This window comes from Aquarana catesbeiana, linkage group LG03 (assembly GCF_042186555.1).
Source record: "Aquarana catesbeiana isolate 2022-GZ linkage group LG03, ASM4218655v1, whole genome shotgun sequence".
Taxonomy (NCBI): Eukaryota; Metazoa; Chordata; class Amphibia; order Anura; family Ranidae; genus Aquarana; species Aquarana catesbeiana.
This window is the reverse complement of record NC_133326.1, coordinates 36,192,513-36,206,811: the sequence shown is the minus strand read 5'-3', so window position 1 is coordinate 36,206,811 and position 14,299 is coordinate 36,192,513. Positions and strand designations below refer to the sequence as shown.

The window sequence follows — 14,299 nt, the reverse complement described above, 5'->3', positions numbered from 1 at the left end:
TGTGGAGAGCGGGGGGGTATTTGTGGAGATCGGGGGGAATTTGTGGCAGGGGCATAGATAAGGGGGAGAATGTGGGGGGTTATTTGTGGAGAGGGCGGGTGGGGGTATCTGTGAGGGGGGGATTTGTGGCGAGTTGGGGGGGTATTTGTGGAGACTGTGTGGGGGGGGGGTATTTGTGGAGAGTGGGGGAGTGACAGGGGCGTAGATAAGTGGGGGAGTCAGCGGCGGCAAACCCCTCCCAGAGCATCCTGCCAAAAATCAAATGGCTGGTGTCTCTGCCGCCCACATATGGTACCAGGTAGAGAGCACACTGAGCACAGTGTTACCTGCCTTGTGAAAAGAAGCTTTGCCTGGGCCAAGGAGCGCAGGACGCTGTGCTGTGTAGCCAACATCCTCTGCATGGATGAACTGGCGACTGCTGCTGCTGTCCACTCCAGGTATGTCCCTCTTTTCCTTTTGGCCTAGTCTCACTGAGTGTCCTCAGTCAAGCTCAGACTAACTTACCACTGCTGTGGTGCTGCTGTCTATACATTTTTGGGAGTTATTATTGCTTCTGCTGACACCAATACAGGGGGCTAATAGTGCATTCGCTGACACCAATACTGGGGGTTAATAGTGTTAGGTTAGTACAATAGAAAGGTATCATTGCATACCACTACCACATTGCTCTCGTATTTTGTACTCTTATTTATATATACTTATTCAGTGGTACGATTTAGTGGTGAAAATTTTACACCCCCCCCAGTTTTGACTGTGAATTCTTATGTACCCCCCTAAATATTGTGTGCAGCCCTTTTAGAAAGGGGGCTGACTATGGTTCACTGTGGCCCAAGGAGACCATTGTGCTGGCAGGGAATAGCAGGTGTATGGACAGGCTAACGGTGCATTTCTGTCTGTCTTTACTGGCCAATCTGGCATATATATATATATATATATATATATATATATATATATATATATATATATATGTTTGGTATGACAATTTAATTCCCAGAATGCCCAAGACAACAGAGCTCTATGGTGGTGAGGCACACAGTCATTCGCACTCAAGAGTGTCCTGAGATCTTCTAACTTGCACTCTCCTGGGTCACAGACCAGTTGACTCAGTCTTTAGGGAGTAGTAGAAGAAATAACACGTATGTGCATTGTGATGTTGGTGGAAAATGAGTGACAGGAATCTGGAGCAGCGGATTAACATCAAATTTTGCGTGAAAATTGGCAAAAGTGCGAAGTGAAACTTTAACTCTGTTACAACAGGCTTTTGGTGAACATTCTATAAATAAATCAAGTGTTCTTAAATGGCATAGGCAGTTTAAGGAGGGGTGGAAAGATATCTACTATGACTCAAGAAGTGGGCAGATAAAAGCACAAATGATGGATGCAAATGTGTACAGAGTGCGAACCTTTGTACGCTCAGGTCGAAGATTGAGTGTGCGAATGATGGCAGAAGAATTGAACATGCACAGGGAAACAGCGCGGCAGATTCTAATGGTGGATTTGTGAATGAGAAATATTTCCGCAAAGATGGTGCCTCGAATCTTGACAGAAGATCAGAAAGGATGTTGTCTTCAAATTTCATCTAATCTTTTGAAGAATGCAGAGGTGTCTGATACTTTCTTTTTTTATAGGTCAATCCGGGAATTAACGAAGGATAGCACTGTATGAGGCAAAGGTCCAGGTGCTCAATCACAAAGCAATCCATACTAATCCAAAACAAGTATAGTTATTGGCTCTATACCTGTGGATGACCTTGGATGGTCAGGTAAAAGTGAAATATTGCATATTAATATTATGTGCTCTTCTATTCATTTACTGTATATGGTGGAGCTGTAGGATCTTTTTCCATTTTTTTTATCGGTCTCCTTTGTGTTAAAAGCGTGTGGTTTTGTAAAAAATGAGTGACTCCAGCTAAAATCTATACACTTAAGTGAATAAGTCAGAGGAATAACTAACCTTATTCAGATCACTCAAGCTTCCAAAATTAAAAAACAGAATAGAAAAAATGAATGATAGTTTCCCTAAATAAAACCATACTAGTCTCCACCTCTTTGATGTAATGCAGTTTTCATCAACTCTAATTCACACTTCTGTATTATTTTGAGTAATGTAAAGGGCCCATAGTCAGAAGTGTTGTGTTTATAATGTTTCTGGACATGTAAGTTGTGCTCTGTACCTTGTAAGGTCCTTGATTGAATCCGCAGTAGGTACTCTCCATTGTGTAGCTTCTTAAAACACCCATCTCTCGCCATACCACAACACGGGCTGTAGACTCTCGTGCCTTTTCCACTAAAAAGCTGCTGTGGGCCATTGAGAATGGAGGAGCAATCTTATCCAGGATTTTAGGTAAAGTCTAAAATAGAGATTTAAAAAAAGAATGTAATGCATGTAATAAAGCATCAGTTTGTATGTATAGTTAATGTATTCACTTGAGCCACCTGTACAGAACCTAACTGAATTCAGATTTGTAGCCTGTTTTTCAGGATATTATTCTCTACTGCAAAACCATGGACCCAATGATTATGCTTGGGACTACAGATTCCTTTTTGTTTTAGTCAGTAAATTTGAAATAATGAATATGACTGTGTTGTATTACTAAGATCTTTAGAAGAGAGCTCTAGAATAAGCTGATTTGCAAGGTTTCCCAGGTTTCTTCTGTGCTGTTAAGTGACTGTATTGATCTTCTGTTCAAAACAGTTCTGCTAACAGATATTTGTAAGGATCCTCCTGGCTAAGAACAAGATGATCACTCTTGCAGCTCTTTTCACTTGTAGCAAACACCTTATAAAAGTGCTTGTGGGTCGGTGCAGTGTGGTGCGGGAAGTAAAGACACAGAGTCCAGTTGCAGGAGCAAGAACTTTGTATTGAAAAAAGGCTCAACTGAACAGACAACCCAAACAGGAGAGCACCATGCCAGGGTAACACTCACTTTTCAATACGTTGCAGAGAGCAGCAGGTAAAGATGCACCGACAGTGTCTGTGTTCAGAGGGCAGAATGTAGCCTGGCCGGTGCCCGATCCCAAAGAGGAGGCTTCCGTGCAGGATTGCGAGTCCCTACTACATCTAGCGCCTTTCCCTGCCGCTATCACTTTCCCTGACAGATGGGTGCTCTTTCCCTACTCTAGCCACCTCAAAAAATGCATGCCAAACCCTGAGGGCAGGGATTTATAAAGATTCTGCTGACTCAAGATGGCTGCCAGAGGTCACCCGAATGCAGCGTTGCCAACCGATGTTCTGTCAAAATAGCCAACTCGTTGAAATCTCCAACTTTGTCACTTCCGGTGACTCACCAGCAGCAGATTTCACTAAGTTGACTCCACTTCCCATGCGCGTGCATGCGCCCGACAGAATAGAAACCCTGGCAGCTGTTGGAGTACTCGACAAGCTTTCAAAAAAGGATAGTGATGTACCTTGCGTATGCGCACTGCGGCAATTGGAAGATCCAATGGGGTTTCTGTTCTACTGCATGGGCAGTAGAGTCAACTCGTGGAAATCTGCTGCTGGAGAGTCACCGGAAGTGATGTAATTGGAGATTTTAACCAGTTGGGTATTTCAACAGAATACTGGAACACTGATCCCAGGGACCAGGGAATCCTAGGGAAACCAAGATTCTCCTGCCTTCCTCTCCAGGCTATGGTACCGCCCCGGTTGAGTACCATCTACAGTGGTGAAAACAGACTGCACTTGCCTACATGCTTCCTATGCTTGCATTGGTATTCCAGATCCCCCATTAATCTAAGCTCTGGGTTACTTGGATATAACAAGGAGGCCATTACCAGGCACGGGTGAACTAGGAAGCTGGGTCATATTAAACTAGGCAGAGTCAGGGCTAAAAGGGAACCAGAAATATAGTACATAGACGAAGAGGTGCAACAGTAAAGATTGTTACAGAGACAGTGAAATATAGCAAAGATCAGGGCAGGTGAAGCATTATTACATTTAGAACAAGCAAGTTGTCAGATCCAGGGATGGTAGGGTATCAGGTTGTGAGAAACCCAAACTCACAGAAGACTGTTCTACCTTCTCTTACAGTTACATTATTCAGAATCTTAAACTTTTTTTTAGTCTGCTGTTTACACAATGAGCTGTGATGCTAGTATACTACAACATTAGCATAATAACTGGAACTTACATACCCTGTATCCAACATCCTCCAAAAGAACAGAAGAATCCACCACACATCCTGCTTGCCACAAGGTCTCCTTTATGCTGCATCCATAGAAAAACACATTCTTCCTTTGAGAATGGCCATGATAATCACAGAAAACCTGCAAACAAAGATAACATTTAAATACAAAACAAACTACCCTTTTTTGCACTCACTTCCAAAAAAAAAAAAAAAAAAAAACATGAATGTATTTTACTTTTCAAACAGAGTCTTCTTTTCTGTTTAATTTAATTTATTCTAATTCATTTGGAGTCAGTGTGCTTTTATGTCCTGCAGACATCATTTTATATACTGCAGCTTAAGGGCACAGATTTCTTTAGCTGTAGGCAAGAACTCTCAGATTCACATGGGAGACATGCAATGGTGTAGCTCCATTTATTAGTCATGCTACTTGCAGGCAGTTCAAATAAACAGGGAAAAATGTCCTGGGTTCAGAAGGCACAGAATCCCAACCAGATTGAAGTAAAAAAAAAAAAAAAGTTTGTTTGGGCCTCTGGAAGGCAACTACAGAAACCAAATGCAACAAAATGGCATGACAAGCCCACCAAATGTTTTTTAAAAAAAGGGTGGGGATGACCACAGTGTAGGGGAGAGGCCATTTTGTTCAGCTTCAAAGGCAACATTGGAAAGACACAAATCTTTGAGTTTACAGCTTTGTGGTGTCTTTTGTGATATATGTTATGGAATCACTAAGGGTTACTTGTGGGACTCCCAACAGCGACACCATGGGGGTTATTTACTAGAGGCAAATCCACTTTACACTACAAGTGCAAACTACAAGTGAAAAGTGCAAACTACAAGTGCAAAGTGCACTTGAAATTGCACTGAAAGTGCACTTGGAAGTGCAGTCGCCGTAGATCCGAGGGGGACATGCAAGGAAGATAAAAAAAACAGCATTTTAGCTTGCACGTGATTGGATGATAAAATCAGCAGAGCTTCCCCCTTATTTCAGATCTACCCCTCAGATTTACAGCGACTGCACTTCAAGTGCAATTTCAAATGCACTTTGCACTTGCTGTTTGCACTTGTAGTGCAAAGTGGAGTTGCCTTTAGTAAATAACCCCCATATGTTAGCAGCACATATTTTGCTTTATATATATATATATATATATATATAAATATATATATATATATATATATATATATATATATATATATATATATATATATATTTTTTTTTTTTTTTTAAACTCTGTTTACCATTTTGTAAATAACTGTCCATCAAATTAAAAGCTTTTCTTCTTGTATACACTCACCAGTCACTTTATTAGGTACACCTTGCTAGTACAGGGCTGGACTCCCTTTAGCCTTCAGAACTGCCTTCATTCTTCATGACATAGATTCAACAAGGTGTTGGAAACGTTCCTCAGAGATTTTGGTCCATAGTGACATGATAGCATCACGCAATTGCTGCAGATTTGTTAACTGCACATCCATGAAGTGAATCTGCCATTCCACCACATCCCAAAGGTGCTCTATTGGATGAGATCTGGTGATTGTGGAGACCATTGGAGTACAGAGACCTCATTGTCATGTGCAAGAAACCAGCGGTGAGACGAATGGAGCTTTGTGACATGGTGCATTATCCTGCTGGAAGGAGCCATCAGAAGATGGGAACACTGTAGTCATAAAGGGATGGACATGGTCAACAATACTCAGGTAGGCCGTGGCGTTTAAACGATGCTCAATTGGTACTAAGGGGCCCAAAGTGTGCCAAGAAAATATCCCCCACACCATTACACCACCACCAGGCTGAACCGGTGATACAAGGCAGGATGGATCCATGCTTTCATGTTTATGCCAAATTCTGACCCGACCATCTGAACGTCAGAGCTGAAATCGAGACTCATCAGACCAGGCAACGTTTTTCCATTCTTCTATTGTCCAACTTTAGTGAACCTGTGCGAATTGTAGCCTCAGTTTTCTGTTCTTAGCTGACAGGAGTGGCACCCAGTGTGGTTTTCTGCTGCTGTTGCCCATCTGCTTCAAAGTTCGATATGTTGTGCATTCAGAGATGGTATTCTGCATAGCTTTGTTGTAACTAATGAGTGGTTATTTGAGTTACTTTGCCTTTCTATCATTTTGAACCAGTCTGCCCATTCTCCTCTGACCTATGACATGAACAAGGCATTTTCCTCCACACAACTGCCACTCACTGGATATTTTCTATTTTTTTGGACCATTGTCTGCAAACCCGAGAGATGGCTGTGCATAAAACTGCCAGTAGATCAGAGTTTTTGAAATACTCAGACCAGCCCACCTGGCACCAACAACCATGCCTCGTTCAAAGTCACTTAAATCCCTTTTCTTCCCCATTCTGATGCTCGGTTGAACTTCAGCAAGTCGTCTTCATCACGTCTAGATGCCTAAATTCATGGTCGGTGAGTGCAAATCCCAAATAATGTCTTTTTTAACAAACAGTATTAGTGGTAAACTGGTTTGCGCTACAAAAAAAAATGTATTTCTTAGTAGTTGCACGAAGGATTGCACACTAGAAGCAGCAATAGACCACAGCAGGCATCAGTCACAGTAATCAAAAATTAGAGCTTCAGCCTTTTGAGTTTGAGGGTCAAAAAGTACCATGTGGAAATTTATGGCAAATAACAAAAAATTCTAACAAAAATGTGTCAACCTACCCCTTTCAAGTCTCTCTGTCTTAAAAAATATAATTGCCCTTGAACAATTTAACACACGTTTCCCAACCACCCATTTTTCAACAGAGACTGGGAGAGAGAGCTGGTCCATTCGCTCACTGTTGGGGATTGGAAAAAGCCATTGTATCTTACATTCAAATTGAGATTTTTCACTCATGTCCAGGAGAGAAACTATAAAATATTGTCCAAGTGGTACATGTATCCTGCTAGACTACACAAAATGTTGCCAAATTATTCTGACCATTGCTGGTGTTGTGAAGAAGACATAGGCACCATGCTCCACATATGGTGGACCTGCCTCCAGATAAAACTGTTTTGGGAAGCAATATTCCAGTTGTGTTCTCATATTACAGGCAGGGAATTTCTGATGTTGCCGGAAGTGGCATTACTCTGTTTTTCCATGTTCGCCGAATCCCCATTAGTGGCCAAAAAAGGCTTGCTTTGCTTCCTTCTTTCAGCAGTTAGGTTCCTAATACCTAGATGTTGGAACTCAACAACTGTGCCAAATGTTAGAGAATGGCTGGGTGGCTGAACTCACACATGAAGAGAATGGAAGAGTTTACAGCCAGTTTACAAGAAAGATATTCTGAATTCAGGACCACATGGTATGCTTGGATTGAATCTTTGAACTCGAACATTCTGAGATCATTCCTTTGAATGGAGTGTTCATAACCTGCTGCATACGTCTGGATGGCACTGGCAGGCTTGGCCGGATTGGTTCCCCCCTTTTGTCTCTTCTTTCCTTTTCTTCTCCTAATTTCTTTTCTCTTTGTTCAGTTTTCTTTCCTCTTTTTCTGTGACCTGCTATCCTCTTTTACCTGGGATACTGGTTGTCCCCCTTTGTCTTTTAGTTTAGAGCCCTTGGGTATATATGATAGATTGTGTGACTACAACTGTGCGCACACTAAATTATCTACTTTTTTTTTTCAAGAACAGTAACAATAACTTGTTGCAACACATCAAAAAGCATTTTAGGCATACTTTACTGGTACCACATGGGGACCACAACATTAAAGTACAATAACTTATTGAAATCATTGTATAAAACACACTGGGGTTTATTTATCAAAGCTGGAAAGTGAAAAATCAGCCTCACTTCTGCAGAGAAACCAATCAGCTTCCAGGTTTTAGTGCCAAAGCTTAACTGAACAAGCTGAAGTTAAAAGCTGATTGGCCACCATGCACAGCTGCACCAGATTCTGAGTGCGCCAGTTTTAGTAAATAAACCCCACTGCACCAAATGGCCCAAATAAAAGCACCCCGCATTAGTGCAACCTATCCATACAAGTATATCCATACAACTGTAGCTAACCAACACAGTATCTTGGCCTAGGCCAACAAGGCCCAGGCCTAGGGTGGCACTTTGCAGGGGGGCAACAGGAAAAGAGTCCCTGCCGGCTTACGCTACACTTTTAGTGTAACACCAGTCTTATGGGACAAACTGGCCCAGGAGGCAAAGCAGTCTGATGCCCCTATAAAGCGGCTGCACTGCTGCTGGTATGACAGCACATACATATATAGGGGGCCTGGGCGGCGGACCCCAAACAATGAGTTGTTTTGAGGGTTCTCCGCAATGGTGGGGGGGCCCGAGGTTTCTAGTTTTGACTGTCCTATCATCACAGCGGATCTCTCACCTGAGTTCTCAGCTACAGAGAGACAGATGCCATGTCGGGAGGAACAGGAAGTGAGAGGAAATCTCTGCAAATTAAGGGAACCCATCCCCCCCCCCCCCCAAGGCCCTCAGAACTAGTGTCCCCACTGGAAATTTCAGGGCGGGTCTTAAACAGGAAGGGGTGGGTCATATTTGACTTAGGGGATACATGAGTTTAGTCAGGCCCAGGGCAGCACAAGCCCTAAATAAACCACTGTAGCTAACACTGTTCATTTGGAAGGCCCAACAGCCTATTATGGGTTGATGAAATATAACATTCAGTTACAGACATAGGGGTTGATTTACTAAAACTGAAGAGTGCAGAATCTGGTGCAGCTGTGCATGGTAGCCAATCAGCTTCTAATTTCAGCCTGGAAGCTGATTGGTTTCCATGCGGAGCTGCACCAGTTTTTGCACTCCCCAGTTTTAATAGCTCAACCCCACAGTATCAATGTATGTTCCTTTATGACACTGTGAGTATTAGGACAGCTTTCCGTAACATAATCAACAGAAATCCCACCCAGCGATTCAATGTCTTGCCCTTTAAGACATCCACCAAGTACAAATGATGAAAGAACTTTCTATAGCAGATATTTCAATGGACTCAGCACAGGCATATCCGTCTATGTGTTAAGAAAGATGTATATTGCAAGGATCCTTAAATCTACCAAGAAAGAAAAGCGCCCTCAGGCACAAAACCGTATGCCTGGCACAAGTAGGCACAAAAAAAATGACAGACTCCCTTTACAATTGGATAGAATGTGTGTGAAAATATACCGGTACGTAGACTAAGTTCTGTGCTTTGTTTTAACAGTAACACAAAGGGGTTGATTTACTAAAGGAAAATAGACTATGCACTTTGCAAAGTGAAGTTGCCCTCTACAAGAGCTTAGTAAATGAGCAGAGGCTCTGCTGACTTTCATCACCCAATCATGTGTAAGCAAAAATGCTGTTTTTTTTAAATCTTCCTTGCATGTGATTGGATACTCTTTGCAAAGTGAAGCTTTATCTCATTTACTAATCTCTGGAGCAACTGCACATGAAGAGTGCAACTGCACTTTGCAAAGTGCATAGCCTATTTGCCTTTAGTAAATCAACCCCAAAGTTGTAACAACAGACAAAAGCTACAGTAGCTCTGTACTAATCTAGCAGTTCTGCCTGTTCTTTATGGTATAACTACTGAAGCATAAGCCCCAGAACACACAGCAATAATCAAGTACAGTAATTTACAAATCCAACTATACTGTGCTGAATATGCAGTACTGGTGCTGAATGCCGGGTCTAATATGCTGCAAATGTAGTATAATAAGCCCCACAGCACAAAGCAATGATGAAACGCAAGGGTAGTTTATGGCAATACTGTGCAAACAAGCAGAACTGGTGCTCAATGCCTGGTCCAATATGCTGCAATCAGTGGCGGCCCGTCCATAAGGTGCGCACTGGTGCCGCGCCCCCTCCTCCAGGCAGTCAAAAAAAAAAAAAAAGATGTAAAAAAAATGTTTTAAAAATGGCCCTTTAAAAAAACAAAAAAATCCAAAAAAAGGTCCTTAAGTGCACTGTGTCCGGACGCCAGAAGCAGTGCACTATAGGAAGCGCCACGTCTATGCAATCACAAGATTGCAGAGGCGGCGCTTCATTTGCAGGCTTTTATCCCGCCTTGCGGCGCTTTTCGAAGCGTCCAGTAGCTTCTGCCCGGCGTTCGTAGCATCCATTACTACGCCCGGGCGGTTTGATTGACATCCGAGTTTGATGTCACTTCCTGTTTTCTCTCTCCCATTGCTCCCGGGAGAGAGAAAAACGGAAGTATGAGGAGCGGATTCCTTTATCGCCGCTGCCAGTGGAAGGAGACACCGAAGGAGAGGACAACACAGCAAGGTAAGTACCGCTGTGCTCCCACAGAGAATGGGGGGAGGGGGATTTGATGTGACACAGGCTGGCTGCATTTGATGTGACACAGGCTGGCTGCATTTGGTGGGACACAGGCTGGCTGCATTTGGTGGGACACAGGCTGGCTGCATTTGGTGGGACACAGGCTGGCTGCATTTGGTGGGACACAGGCTGGCTGCATTTGATGTGACACAGGCTGGCTGCATTTGGTGGGACACAGGCTGGCTGCATTTGATGTGACACAGCCTGGCTGCATTTGGTGGGACACAGGCTGGCTGCATTTGGTGGGACACAGGCTCGCTGCATTTGATGTGACACAGGCTGGCTGCATTTGGTGGGACACAGGCTGGCTGCATTTGGTGGGACACAGGCTGCATGTAAGGAGGGACTCCGCTGGGGCACTTGATGTAAGGATGGACTCCGCTGGGGACACCTGATGGCATCTGGTGGCAGGCAACGTGGCTAGTGACACGCTCAGGGCTCCCACTGATTCTGCATTATGGTGAGTTGAATGATTTCATTTTATATCACAATGTAATAATAGAAAAATTGTGCTTCAATCGTCCTGACACCATAACAACCATGGTGCTTGGGATGATTGAAGTGCTAACACCAGGTGTTTGGATTATCTTTATCTGCTGATTGTTAAACTTTGTAGAATACACATATTTCTATCTTGTGTAGGATCTGAGCCTGCTGTCCCTCCCCCAACCTCCATCCCTCGTTTATCTCAGACGCTAACCACACCACCTTAGAGCCACACCCACTATTTTGCTGAAATCACGGCCATTTTTACCAAGTGGAGGGTTCAAAAAGGAAGGGCGGGGTTTGACACCCCCCCCTCCTAAAACTTCACCAGCCTCCACTGGCTGCAATGTCAAAAATCTGGTAGAAATAAATTATACAAAACAAAGCAATATTGAACAGTAAAGTATTGTATGGCAATGGAGTGCAAACAAGCATAACTGGTGCTCAGTTCCTGATCTAATATTAAGCAATTGCAAATGTAGTAGAAATAAGTCCGACAGAACAAAGCAATGTAGAACAGTAAAGGTAATTGTTTCCAAATATAATATAGGTGGGACCTTCCTGTGATTACTCTTCTGGCTCCATCCCTTTACTAGAGACCATGCAATATGCTTCCTTCTGCCCCAGCGGAGGGAAGAAGGAAGTTAGAAAGAATCGTTTGGGGACTTTAACCACTTCAGCCCTGGAAGATTTGCCCCCTTGAGGACCAGAGCATTTTTGTGATTCGGCACTACGTCGTTTTAACTGAAAATTGCACGGGTGTGCGGCTTTGTACAAAAACAAAATTGATGTCCTTTTTTCCACACAAATAGAGCTTTCTTTTGGTGGTAATTTATCACCTCTGCCATTTTTTTTTTTGCGCTATAAAGAAAAAAAGAGCAACAATTTTGAAAAAAAACAAAAAAAATTTTTTTACTTTTTGCTATAATAAATATCCCCCAAAAATGTTAAAAAAAAAACAAATTTCTTCCTCAGTATAGGCCAATATGTATACTTATATTTTTGGTAAAAAAAAAAATCACAATAAGGGTATATTGATTGGTTTGCGCAAAAGTTATAGCGTCTACAAAATAGGGGCTATATTTATGGCATTTTTATTGATCTTTTTTTTTTCTTTACTAGTAATGGCGGTGATCTGCGATTTTTAATGGGAGTGCGAAATTGCGGTGGACAGAACTGACACTTTTGACACTTTTTTGGGACCATTGACATTTATACAGCGATCGGTGCTATAAAAATGCATTGATTACTGTATAAATGTCACTGGTAGGGACGGGGTTAACACTAGGGGGCGATCAAGGGGTTAACTGTGTGTCCTAGGGAGTGATTCTAACTGTGGGGGGATGGGACTGCCTGGGTGAGGAGACAGATCGTTGTTCATACTTAGTATGAACAACAGATCAGTCTCCTCTCCCCTGACAGCACGGAGATCTGTCTGTTTACATTGACAGATCTCGGTTCTGTCTCTGTGAGGAGTGATCGCAAGTGCCCGGCGGTCAGACCCTAGTGGTCTGAAAGCGAGCCGACGTATAGCTATGACGGCTCGCCCTGGGGAGCCAACCTGCCGCAGTGTAACTGCGGCGGCTGGTCGGGAAGTAGTTAAATGTGTCAAAAAGAGAACATGCAAAAAGAAATCACTAAAATATACAGCATCTTTGTTTTACAATTAAAACATCATTAAAAAGAAACGAGTGATCATTGAATTATGCAGTTGCATTCAGTTGGCGCATGTAAGTAACTTCAATGTGGGGTAATGGATCAACATGTTTCGTGTAAGTCTTGCTTCCTTAAGATCAAAACCTCTATAAATGCAACGAATATCAATTTTAAGAATTTCTCAAGCAATTCAAGGACAACATCCACACACTTAGATGATGGAATGATGTCATCACCCATCATATAAGGCCGTAAGAGTCAGCCTGAGAGATTTTGAAAAAGTGGTGCCATAAATGAAGGATGATGACATCATTCCATCCCCTATTAGCGTGGATGTTGACACTTGAATTTCTTTAGATTGATATTGATTGATTTCCCCCCTCTACAAGACTCTGGTCCGGCCGCACCTGGAGTATGCTGTCCAGTTCTGGGCTCCAGTCCTCAGGAAGGATGTACTGGAAATGGAGTGAGTACAAAGAAGGGCAACAAAGCTAATAAATGGTCTGGAGGATATTAGTTATGAGGAAAGGTTGCAAGCACTGAACGTATTCTCTCTGGAGAAGAGACGCTTGAGAGGGGATATGATTTCAATTTACAAATACCGTACTGATGACCCCACAACAGGTATAAAACTTTTTCGCGGAAAAAAGTTTAATAAGACTTGTGGCCACTCATTAAAATTAGAAGAAAAGAGGTTTAACCTTAAACTACGTAGAGGGTTCTTTACTGTAAGAGCAGCAAGGATGTGGAATTCCCTTCCACAGGCGGTGGTCTCAGCGGGAGCAGCGATAGTTTCAAGAAACTATTAGATAAGCACCTGAACGACCACAACATACAGAGATATACAATGTAATACTGACATATGATCACACATAGGTTGGACTTGATGGACTTGGTGTCTTTTTTCGACCTCACCTACTATGTAACTATGTAATGATATTCGTTGCATTTATATAGGTTTTGATCTTGAGGAAGCAAGACTAACGCAAAACGTGTTGATCCATTACCCCAAATTGGAGTTACATGCACTAACTGAACACAACTGTATAATGCAATGATCACATAGAGGATGGAATGATGTTGTCATGACCCATCATATAAGGGAGTAAGAGTCAGCCTGAGAGATTTTGAATAAGTGGTGCCATATATGATGGATAATGACATAATTCCATCTCCTATTTGTGTGGATGTTGTCACTTGAATTTCTTTAGCTTGATATTGGTTGCATATATAGAGGTGTAGACCCTAAGGAAGCAACACTATCGCAAAACGCGTTTATCCATTGTGCCAATTTGGAGCTACTTACTGTATATGAGCCATTTGAACACAATTGTATATGACAACAAGCCCTTGTTTCTTTTAATGATGTTTTAATTGTACAATAAAGATGCTGTATATTTTAGCGATTTATTCTTGTATGTTCTTTTTGGCACATTTAAAGTCCCAAAATGATTCCTTCTTCTCCATTATTGATTGTGCAGCGGGAAGTATATTGCATGGTAAACAGTAAAGGTAGTTTGTGGCAGTACTGCTCTGTGCCAACTCTAATATGCTGCAATTGCAAATGTGGTAGAAATAAGCCCCATGGCACAAAGTAATGAGCAGTAACAGTGGTTTACAATATACATATTCAGTACTAGTCCCTGCCTAAAAGACTCAGCCGGTACTACATATGCCCCGTACACACGAGCGGAAATTCCGCCAGCAAAAGTCCGATGAGAGCTTTTGGTCGGAAAATGCGACCGTGTGTATGCTCCA

General features: G+C 42.5%; 1 protein-coding gene across 1 annotated transcript in view; it reads right to left on the bottom strand.

The window, feature by feature from the left end:
* AGBL1 (AGBL carboxypeptidase 1) overlaps positions 1–14,299 on the bottom strand; it is a 1,138,256-nt gene that overhangs the window by 398,119 nt on the left and 725,838 nt on the right. The window contains exons 20-21 of the mRNA XM_073623519.1: positions 4,134–4,265; positions 2,174–2,350 (exon numbers count right to left, since the gene is read on the bottom strand). Of these exons, the coding sequence (XP_073479620.1) occupies positions 2,174–2,350; positions 4,134–4,265 (309 nt within the window). The remainder of the gene's footprint in view (positions 1–2,173; positions 2,351–4,133; positions 4,266–14,299) is intronic.